This window comes from Topomyia yanbarensis, chromosome 2, assembly GCF_030247195.1.
Source record: "Topomyia yanbarensis strain Yona2022 chromosome 2, ASM3024719v1, whole genome shotgun sequence".
In the NCBI taxonomy this organism is placed as follows: domain Eukaryota; kingdom Metazoa; phylum Arthropoda; class Insecta; order Diptera; family Culicidae; genus Topomyia; species Topomyia yanbarensis.
Window position 1 is genome coordinate 450,076,842 of NC_080671.1, and position 12,334 is coordinate 450,089,175.

General features: G+C 38.3%; 1 protein-coding gene across 1 annotated transcript in view; it reads left to right on the top strand.

Moving 5' to 3' along the window:
- The first annotated feature begins 2,353 nt into the window (after positions 1-2,353).
- LOC131685770 (sodium-coupled monocarboxylate transporter 1) overlaps positions 2,354-12,334 on the top strand; it is a 32,010-nt gene continuing 22,029 nt past the window's right edge. Inside the window, exon 1 of the mRNA XM_058969709.1 lies at positions 2,354-2,792. Within this exon, the coding sequence (XP_058825692.1) occupies positions 2,575-2,792 (218 nt within the window). The 5' untranslated portion in view covers positions 2,354-2,574. The remainder of the gene's footprint in view (positions 2,793-12,334) is intronic.

A 12,334-nucleotide genomic window follows, 5' to 3' on the forward strand; every position in this document is an offset into this window, starting at 1 on the left:
AAACCGGTGTGGACAATAACTAATTGAATTAACGTAAACGTTTCGATTTCGTCTCATCAGTATAGTTCAGCCTACTTGACTAAAACACAAACGTTAAGTCCACAATATTGATGAGTAGAAAACGAAACGTTAATCCAACTTTCCCAGGTTACAGATAATGTACCTTTCTATACAGATGGTTTTTACGTTTGATATGTTTCTGGTTATCCAATTCCGATGTTCCACGATTTATGATTCGAACCCATCACCAAGAGTGACGATCGCCATCAACAAATCCCGCGCTACTACGAAATGCTTCAAAATATACTCTGTAGTTACTACATTTGTATAAGTAGGCCACTCACCACTCAGCCCGTTTGTTGTTTGCATAGTGAAAAATGCAAAATTTTATCACCGGACCCTCTCCAACCCCTTACCCACCAGTTGGGGTGATTTTACTCTCTCGCACATCTAAATTAACTCAATTTCCAGTCTCACGTGGCAAAACACAAACAGAGCTCCCAGTTACAAAACGTCCTTCCGACACGGAACTCAGCAGACCCACAAACAGAACCCCACCGCTCACTCTCATTAATTATCGATCCTACTCTGCCACGGTTCCGCGTTGCAACAGGGAACATGCAAAAGGTGATGACATACATCTAGGAGAACAACCCGAGCTCTGTTTCGCGTAATTAAATTCGCGAGAGCCCATCACCACGCCGTGTACGGTACCGTGGCCATAGGGCTGCCAGCTGGCACGGCATGGTGGAGAGGATTCATTCATTCAGTAGGCCCACAGTCTCCCACACTCTCCGGAATCACTGAAGGCTCACGGGAGCATTTGCCCCTGATGTGCAGTGTGGTGGACTACTTACTACCTATGGTTATCCTGTTCTTGCAAATCGAACCCCGCGAGAACGGAGGAACAAACCACGCCCCGAAACCCCTCATTGGGATCCCCCACCAGGAAAAGTGGCGCTGATGGAGAGATATTTGGCTTTCGAGGGGAAGCTAATGTGGGAGGCTTATTTTGGTTTTGGGAAATCTATCAAGTTTCGCACATATTAGGTGTGATTAAAACTATGCAAATTTTGATTAAAATGCGCTTATTTCTTATGCAGCACGGAATGCGGTTAATATCATTTTAGTAAATCTAGCTTGGAATGGCTTGGAAGGTGGCGGATAAAAATATGCATTTACCAATTTTTACTTTACCTGTTTATTGTATTGATTATCCGTATTTTCTCCGTAGTTTTTGTAAGGAACAACTTAATTAGTTGCCACAACTGTAACTATTTTTCAAAGCTAGGAACAAACACATCAATAAACACCAGCTAACAACTGTTGTCAAAATGGACAGAATCTACTCCCCAGTTTACTTTGATGATGTGTTATTCGTCATACTTTTTGATTGTGCAATCTTGGTTACCTAGCAAGAAAGTTCGACAATCGTCCAACCGATTGGTTCGACTCGACACTGGACATTGAATAATTATATTTGTTCCAATTTCTATGGGATTTCCTATCTTTATGGGACTGATTTGCGATCATGGGCAGTGTACTGATATTAATTTGCAGAAATCGTAGTAATACGGACAATCTTGTGTCGTTTTAGTCCACCTTCGAAATGACTTAGACCTGACGATCCCAACCGGTTCTTAGCAGATATCAATCAATAGGATTGATCCAATATTCGAAGAAACTGGATGCAATGAAAAGTATAATAAAATACAATTGTCTCTGATTTTGCATGATCTTTGTTGTTCTCCTCCAATTCTATTAGGCTGTCAATCAACCCAAATAAATTGAGGGGGAAATCCCTTCTATTAAATATCCCAATCTCGGCGTCCCTTTTCATCAAACATTGCTAGGCTTCACTTCTGAATTCAGCGCCGTTTAAACAGTCATGAACCAAACTCATTGAAAATGCTCTGATGATCTTGTAGAACAGTTACAGCTGAATTCTCGTCACCTCTTGAACTATTACACCCAATTACGGATGCTTAAAATAAACGCCAATTGACAATCTCACAGCAATCACTCCCATCGCCCTAGAATCATGCTCGGGTGAGCTACTGATCGCTGAAGTCATCTGTTCGCTGACCAAAGACAATTTTCCACTTCCACTCGATCCGTCCGAAATTGAATAATCTACGCTAGTGGATGGATGACGGTCAGCTAGATCCCACTGGCACGGTGAAGATTCATCTGGAAGAATTGGAATTCCGTTGAAGACGGAACTTTAAAAGATCTTTCACCGTGCTCAAAAACACGCGCTTGCAAATCTTGCAACCGATCTGCTCGCTTTAACAAGACGTAATTTCGCATTACTATAATGCTCTCTTATCTTTTATCAATCCGGTCAGTTGAGTGTTGGATCTTGGCGGTTCCAGATCGAGTCAGTTTCAAGCAAAGTATCTTCGGTCAGATCATTCCGCAGCGGGTCTTTCTTTCTCTCGATGCAAGAAAAGAAGTTTTTCGAAAATTTGTTCATCCCCAAAGGGATGCCGGAAAAGCCGTTTTGATATCGTGAATCATCGGTAGTGATACAATTTTTTACCGAAAGATCGCCGCTAAATACCAACAAAAGAAATGGCGGGCCTCAGTGTGGACGAAGTGAAAGTGTCGTTGCAAAAATTTGGCCTATACGATTATGTGGTGTTTGTGATGATGCTGGTCAGCTGTCTGTTGATTGGGATCTACTTTGGATTCATAAAAAAGAAAGCGCTAAAAGGAGGAGCGGAGGCAGATTATCTCGTCGGTGGTCGGAAGATGAGTGTTATACCAGTTTCGCTGTCGCTGATCGCTAGGTAGGAGTACAAGCATTTCAGTGTGGATTTTCTGGGAAAAGTGATATCCATCAGTTTTTCATTTGATTGATAAAAAAGATCCCGGCAAGAAATTATCGAATGGGTTGCAATTCAAACACAAAAGATCGTAATGAAAATTTAGCAAAACCGATTATAATGTTTAAATTGATTAAAATGCCACAAAGTTTTACTGCATCGATTTTGTTGCCTATTTTCGGTAGATTGATGACTAAGAGAATCAAAAGATATGTAAATTGAAAGACGCATTGGTTCTCTAGAGCGAACTATAAACTATAAACTTAGAACGAAAAACTAGAGCTAAACAGATTTATCTGAGCATGATCGGAAGGAAATGTGAAGAATCATTTGTTTTTTGCTTTCTGCTTCTACCCGAGTCTAGCAGCATGGTCGAAATTCGATGATTGTTATTTTTTTAATGTTCCCATGTTGATAGTTAAGGGGGTCTGGTTTCCCGATCAGAATGTAATAACAAGATTATAACAGAAAGCCATCTTCGTAGTAAGCTGTGTTATAAATGATGTACCAGACCGCTACAGTCCCTCGTTCGCAGGAAAAGTGAATTAGATTTTTAATGTTCGTAGGTTTATTTCATTGTAGCACCAATCAATGTTTTTATTAAGGGTTTTTAAAGAAACCGTATTTCTTCCTAGAACATCGACTCTAGCTTTCTACTCAAATTTTTTAAATGGATTTTCAGTAATTTTGTAGGCACATTAGAAATTAGATTTCAAGATACTCGTGATAACACTAGTTTACAAGAAAAATAAAGCAGCGAGAAAAAGTATTTTGTAGACTAATTTTGGGTCGCTGAACACGAAAACAATATTCATTTTTTGTATAAAGAAGCGATTTTGTGATTTTCTTAAAAAGTTTTTGAGTACTTTTTTTAGTTTTTAGTCAATATTCTGTGTCAAAATCATCCAATTAATTTGATCAATGTTCAGGCTGAAAGGTGCTGCGATACCCTTTCCAAAAAGATATAATATGTGCCGATCATATGTAAAATTTTTAGTGTTTCCAGAAACCCAAGTTAAAAAAGTGAATTTTTGACTCTTTTAAAAAGTTACTAATTTTTACTTGATTTTTTTTTACAGCAAAGCAAATTTTTTCCGGGCCTTTTAGAATCTAAATTGACAGATAATATGTTTACGTTAATTTTAAGTCTAATATCACCAACATCGGATGGAAAATGTTGGTGCTATGGCGTATTGAGCGAAATTAAAATTTTGTGATTTTAGCAGACCCTGCCCTAGTACGCCGATTCGAAGGGTGTTAGCACTGGTCTCATAAGCCAGTCGTCAAATATTCGAGCCCCTATCGGGAAGGAGTCTCAGTGGGATCGTAGCACTAGCCACGTAATGTTCTGTATACTAAGAATCGGTTGCGAAGTCTGTTGAAGCAGAAGGTGAAAATTCCTCTAAGAGATTGTACTGCCAAGGCTTTGTAATAGCAAGACGTTGACGAAATGTGAATCTACACAGTTCAATAAATACCTACCACATAATGGAATTAAAAATAAATCTTCTTTTTATTATCTATTAATGTACCTTTATACTGTTCACACAATCACAATTCCGGTTGAAAAAAACTTTTCCCCTTGAATACATTCGTTTGTGATAGAGTCTTATCGGATTTGCATCCAGCAATAGTCACTACAAGCTCTCATATCGTTTTTCAATTGCTGCGACGTCCTGATGGAATATTTCATCAAACACGATACGCATACCGACTTAGGAGTACAAAGCTCATTTACGAATTTAGCTTCGAATCCGAAATAATGTTCATAAGCAGTAAGAACTTTTTCGATCAACTGGTTTCTGGAATGATTGTTAAATATGTACTCAACACAGACAAAACAAAACTTTTCCAACGAATATTTGCACATTTTAAAAGAGCACTTAATTGTGCAATAAAAAAAAATCCGAAATAATTCAAATGCCGCAGTTAACAAACGCTATAAAAAGTGGCAACGTGTAATGATAGACTCATTTGAGAGCCCCTTGTTGCAACACCATGAGAAATCTGTATGTGTTTTTTGTAAAAGGTTACACAATTAGGGTCCATCAGTTTACGAAATGCGATATCAGGGTTTTTGAGACGGTGACAAGTTCGAGAAGACTGTACCCAACACAAACGATAACTATCAAGTGTAGAAGATTATTTAAGCCGCAAGTATGATTGTGCGAAAAATACAAAGTTACGTTACAATTTTCACTCAGTGTTTCATACCATCTGAATTTTTCATCCGATTTTTGTGACCGTTAGCTTAAAATTTTCTTGATTTGTTATAAAAAATTAACTAGAAATATGCATTTTTTAAAAAAGGTTAAAAGTTAGACTTTTTTTTACTTTGGTCGCTTGTAATCATAATAAATGTACATTTGATCTACGCATAATATAAATTTTCGAAAAGGGCGCATCAACACCTTTCGAACTGAAAGTGGTTTGTTTTAATCGGATCCATTTTGAACAAGATATCGACAAATAACTAAAAGCAGTCACCAACAACATATTTTTCAAAGTAATTTCGAAAATGAAAAAAATGGGTTTTGTTTTCGTATTTAGCGACCCAAAATTTACTTAGAAAACATCCTTTTTCTTAGCTTATCGCGATCACCTTAAAATTTGTAAAATCTGTCACATTAGATTCTGAAAATATAAAAAAATATGTTTTCTATAATAAAAAAATAGAGCGAAAATAAAAAAAATAGAACAAAAACAAAAAACTCTTAAAAAAACTCGAACTTCCTTGGAAAAGAAATTGAGTCTGATTTTCGTGTTCAGCGACCCAAAATTGACTTAGAAAACCCCTTTTCTGGACCTGAGAGGAACTAAAATATGCCAGTCGCGAACGGAATATGATGGGCCTTGCCCATACTGTGCTACGCCAATCTCTAACACAGTGGACGACATGTTTCTTTGCATATCATGCGAATAAAATAATGGTCATCTCCCTAATGCACCATTACATTTTTGAGAGTCCATCTACACAACTAAAATCTACTTCTAAAGCGCAATTAATAAAGCGCACGTTGGGTACCATTCCAACCAGTAGGCAAGAATAATCATTTCAAAAATGTTTTTACTGTGGTAGAAATACCTATCTCATTATTTGGGTCAGCTGAGAGGCAGCGTTTGCGAAGCCATGAACTGAATTGCGCTGATGGAACGCTTAAATAGCACAAACCTGCATATATTGAATGCAGAATATGAACCAACATTTGCCCGATCTAGTAAAGAAGAGATGTAACTCTCTGTGCTGACAGTAGTACGCATCATGACCATGACCATGAGCATGAGTATGAGCATGATGACCGTACAATTCGTAGTTGCTACTCCGTGATTGGCCAGAACAAACGAAATTGCACAGAGAATCAACGAATGGGGCCTGGGAGTAACTACTCATTCTCAATGTACACGTTTCGCGAGTTCTATACTTTAAAATGATAATAACGGCGCCGGCCACGTCCTTACAGTCATCGGGGAAGGGAAGGAAGTTTAGTGTAACACACTTTGTTATGGAGACCGTGTATACCTCTACTTCTCCAAGTTTGCCACGCGAAGGAGTTTTTGTCAGCAGGATGGGGTAAAGAATTACACAAATCTGAATTCACATTGATGAGTGATACGATCTATGCAACTCTCAGTAGTGTTACCATGTGTTTATTGCTCTGGGCAGCCGGCTGCCGAGAATTCATGATAGATTTATCGTTTATTGAATTAATTTTGAAATGCTCAGTTTGTAAAAAAGCAGCTTCAGTTCCGGACAACTGACAGTCGGGAGTATTGCATATTATTATTCCTTGTTCCTTCATTCCGACGAAACACGGTACTCCAAAAACAATACAATATAATGAAAAGCGATTACTGTCAGTGTCGCGAGACACTTTTCGATATGTTCACGTCATTTTTTATGCTAATTACTGGAACAAAAATGAAAACAATAAGATCGAAAAGAAACTAGCTTGTCATCTTTTGCGTCAATAATCAATCTACAATATTTTCATACTCATGAAGCAATATGGTTAACCTGACAGTAATATATTGCAAGTACTACTCCAAAACATATGCAAGTACTGAATAGAATAAGAACATTTAATATAATTTATTGATAATTGGGTGGTGGGCGTAGCGTAGTTGTTAAATCGATTGCCTTGTACGCAGTGCACCTGGGTTCGAGTCCCGAACCCCGACCCCGCACATAGACTTAGAAATTTTTCGTAAGAGAGTTTTCTAACCCGAAGAGGCGAATGACCCTTAGGTTAAAACCTCTATAATCGAAATAAAAAAATAAAAAAAAAATTATAGGATTTTCGGCTTTTGCGGTCTGATTAATCAGAACGGGTGATTTATACTGCCCGACGTTTCGGCTACTGGTTATGGCCTTTTTCAAGGGAAAAAGGCCATAACCAGTGGTCGAAACGTCGGGCAGTATAAATCACCCGTTCTGATTAATCAGACCGCAAAAGCCGAAAATCCTGTAAATCTTATTCCGGTCGTCTCCCCAAATAAAAAAAAATGTCAGCTCGATTGGCATCAACCGGCGGATACGTGTTCCCCTACAATGCCATTAAATCAAAGAACATTTAAAATTACATACGACAACATATGTGCAATATTTGCATTAAAATAAGATCAGAAAAAAATAGTTACATAATCGAGGAGGTTCATTTTTAAAAGATAGCACTGCTGATAAATCACTTTATAAAAAATAAGGGACGCGGACAAAAATAGCTTACCACCATCTGTGCTGACAGTATTACGCATCAGTTTGACAAACTTGCTCGAACCGTCATTATCTGACCATAAATACATCATCTTGAATCATTAATCGTCTCGCTTGTTATCGTAACATATCGTACTTGACGACTAGGTTGTATGGGTATTTTCAAACTAAAATACTAAACTAAAGCGAGCGACAGTAAGTCTCCTGTGGCATCTCATCGAAAACATGTTTCGCAGTGTACATCATAACTCAAAGTCGTCTAGGTCAAACGATGGATGTTTTAAATTTTTTCTCTATTTTTGAATTTTTCTTAACACTTTGAAGTCAAAAATCCGATTATCGCCAAAAAAATAAACTCGTAATATGTTACTGTAGGGTGGATATACCAATAGTCGCATACTTAAGGAAAACTTTTGCTAAAATATCGATGAATAGACCTATGGGCAATGTTAATACATTAAACGAAAGCTTTCAATCCCTACTTTATAGGAAAAATATAAATATGGTTTAATAACCAATTTATGTATTCAAAACCGCTTGTGCCACTATAGGAACACATGTACCAATAGTGGTGCAATCGCTAATTTCGGTTCCTATTGTTGCAAATCCCTTTGATTTCTTATGGGACTTGCGACTATAGGTACACTATAAGGGAGGGTGTAAGGGAGCTCAAAATTCAAAGAAAATCATTTTTTTTTTCAAAAGTTATTTGAGCAAATTTCAAGGATAACAGTTTTATTGTCGCATAATTTTAGTGCGATGAATCGATCAAAAATATTTGTTGATGGTTGGTACCTTAGTTAGGCGTATAACCCACTACTGCAACTATTGGTACACCTCAACAATAGGAGCACTAATAATATAATAATATTTGAATAGATCACTGTCATCAGTGTGATAATCGTTTGTTCTTCCTGGAATGCCACATAGCCCGGGGATAGCAGAAGTTTTAGTCCCAAGGGTTGCAGGTTCGAACCTTGCCTTGAGGTATTTTTTGTTCACATAATTGCTTCCGTTCAACTTACCATTTTGATTTGTTTTCCCTTTAGATACCACCAAAAATCTATTAATACTCCAAGTTAATTGCCGCATGTTCGGCCTTTTATGGATGCTGTCCTTCAATGTCAAGTTCTTTCTCCGAGCAGCTTAGATAAGCCGTATTGTGTCGGTAGTGATACTTTAACCGGGTAAGAATTGACCACCTGTTCCGGTGGTAAAAACCCACCAAACAGAGAACCCCAATTCCATGAAAGAGTTTTGCATGAGCCGGGAAGCTGGCAGGTTCCAAATGAAACTACATCATCTCTATTCTATCGTAAAAAAAAATATTTTACGATCATCTTGATGCCACCCCCAATGTGGTAATATATAGCAATTCTTAGTCTACATAGCTTGACTTAACAACGGGATTTCATTGAAATTTTCCAACAATTAGTCCGCTAGACGACTTGGATGACGTCGTGGATACGACAAACTCGTTCATAGTAGCATCCTACGAAGTAGCTTGTCCGCTTCGTACTGTTGAATCGGAACAATCTTTGACTGAATGCAAGAAGCATTGAGAGCTCTCGAATAGTGGTATCGACAAGTTCAATTATCAATCAATCCGAACTAAACGTCAATGGTTCTATTGACAAAGAAGCAAATAACAACCGAAGTTCGTCCCTTGCAGTTCTTTGATTCTGAGCTACTGTGTGTAGGTCAAGTCAAATACGCTGGAGTAATATTCGATTCCAAACTGAGTTATTCAGCCTTCGGGCAGTGCAGACGAACTTTTGGCAAGACCTGGGGTCTCAAACCTAAAAACATCTATTGAGGTGTTGGCGATCCACTGGCCACGGCAAACTCAATTATCACATCACCAACTATTCAGCGCACGGAGTCATTTTCATGTGATCTTTGTGAATCCGACTACGGAACCTCATATCATTTAATATGCAACTGCCCGGCAGTAGCGTAATTGGGATTTCATGTTTTCGGTCGTCCTTAAATAGAACGACTGAAATTCACAGACATACTAAAGATCCTTTTTTTTTTTTTTTTTTTTCATACGTTTATTTGACACGGCATTTGCAATAGCTTTTTACGCCAGTTTCTTTTTTTACATAGCACGTTACAAAAATCCTTAAGACTAATTTTAACTATACTAGTACTTTGTCTAAAACTAACACTGAAATCACTTTATTGTTTGCTTTTTTCCTTACATTGTTGTATTTCATACTGATCTAGTATTTTCGGGTGTATTTATTTACTTTTTTTCTGTTATTGTCTAAATTTAAAAACTAAATATTCTAGGACACTTTAATTGGTGAATGATTAGCCTTGGATGAGAGTATGAGGAGATGAATTTAATTAAATTTTGACAGACGCTGTTTTTAGAAAATGATAGATAAGTTCCATGTATAGAGGATCGCGATACGCCAGGATGTCTCTAACAGGAACATGGATTGGTCTTCCTCGGACTTGTAAAGAATCTACTAATTGTGATCTGGCTTCACGATATTCAGTGCAGGACCAAACAACATGCTCAATGTCATGGTAACCTTCTCCACAAGCACAATGATTACCCTCAGCGAGCCCAATACGACGGAGATGCGCATCTAAAGTATAATGATTGGACATGAGCCTAGACATCACACGGATGAAGTCCCGACTTACATTCAATCCTTTGAACCATGCCTTCGTTGATACTTTAGGGGTAATTGAGTGTAGCCATCGTCCCATATCTCCATTGTCCCAAGATGTTTGCCAACTAGCAAGTGTCCTCTGTCGAGAAGCGCTATAAAATTCATTGTAAGCGATGGGTCTTTCATATATTTCACCATCTAGTGCACCAATCTTGGCTAAATTATCAGCTTTCTCATTGCCCGCAATAGAGCAATGGGCGGGGAGCCACACTAGGGTAAATTTATAACATTTTCTTGTCAGGTTACTCAGAGATTCTCGTATCTTCCCCAAAAAGAATGGATCGTGATTATCAATCCTCTTTGAGCGTAGAGCTTCAATTGTGCTGAGACTATCAGTGAGGATAAAGTAATGGTTCGGGGGTAAAGTATTAATTATTTGCAAACTATAGTGAACTGCTGCTAGTTCCGCTATATAAACAGAGGCGGGTTCTGCAAGTTTGAGAGAAATTGAAAAATTATTGTTGAAAATACCGAAACCAGTGGCCTCACTGATTCGTGACCCATCAGTGTAAAACATTTTAAGGCAGTCTATGTGTTGATATTTACTTGTGAATATTTTAGGGATCTCCCGCGAGCGTAGATGATCCGGAATTCCACGAATCTCTGCTTGCATGGACGTGTCGAAGAATAAAGTGGATTCAGGAATATCTAGTATATTGACGTATGTGGGAACATACTTAGCAGGCGTTATTTCTTGTGACATGTGATTGAAATACACTGTCATGAATCTGGTTTGGGGTTGAAGCTCGACAAGTCTTTCAAAATTTTCAATTACCAGTGGGTTCATAACCTCACATCGAATAAGTAAACGAGAAGAGAGATCCCAGAATCGGTCTTTTAAAGGAAGAACTCCCGCTAGTACTTCAAGACTCATCGTATGGGTCGACTGCATGCAACCTAAGGCAATTCGTAAACAGCGATACTGTATCCGTTCCAGTTTAATAATGTGAGTGTTCGCAGCTGAACGGAAACAGATGCACCCATATTCCATTACTGAAAGTATTGTTGTTTGATACAATCTTATCATGTCACTTGGATGAGAACCCCACCATAATCCAGTTATTGTTCGCAGAAAATTTATCCTTTGTTGGCATTTCGTTATTAGATACCTAATGTGGCCTCCCCATGTGCCTTTAGAATCGAACCAAATTCCAAGGTATTTAAAAGTCAGGACTTGGGCTATCGTTCTACCAACCAACTGAAGCTGAAGCTGAGCTGGATCACGCTTCCTTGAAAAAACAACCAACTCTGTTTTCTCCGTAGAGAAATCGATGCCTAACTTCAAAGCCCAACTTGATAAATTATCCAAACTATCTTGCAGTGGTTGTTGTAAATTTAAGGCTTTTGGTCCTGTAACAGAAACCACGCCATCATCTGCAAGTTGCCTTAGAGTGCATGGGCTGACAATACAATTATCAATATCATTCACGTAAAAATTGTAGAGAAGGGGGCTTAAACAAGAACCTTGTGGGAGGCCCATGTAACTTATTCTGAATGTTGCCAAATCGCCATATGAAAAATGCATGTGCTTTTCTGACAATAAGTTGTATAAATAATTATTTAATATTGGTGAAAGACCACATTGATGTAGTTTCTCTGAGAGAACATCAATGGAAACAGAGTCGAATGCTCCTTTTATGTCTAAGAACACAGACGCCATTTGTTCTTTTTTTGCGTAAGCTAGTTGGATTTCTGACGAAAGTAGCGCCAGACAATCATTCGTTCCCTTTCCCCTCCGAAAACCAAACTGGGTATCTGATAGCAAGCCGTTCGCCTCAACCCAATTGTCGAGACGTCGTAGGATAATTTTTTCCAACAATTTCCTGATGCAGGATAACATTGCAATCGGTCGATACGAGTTATGATCGGAGGCTGGTTTTCCCGGTTTTGGAATAGCGATAACTCTCACTTGTCTCCAGTCGTGCGGGACAATGTTCTGCTCAAGAAGCTTATTGAATAAATTCAACAAGCGTCTTTTTGCTAGGTCAGGCAGATTCTTCACCAAGTTGAATTTAATTCTGTCTAGTCCCGGAGCATTATTGTTGCATGAGAGGAGTGCAATTGAGAATTCCATCATTGTCAAAGGCGAATCTATGAAATCGTTACTT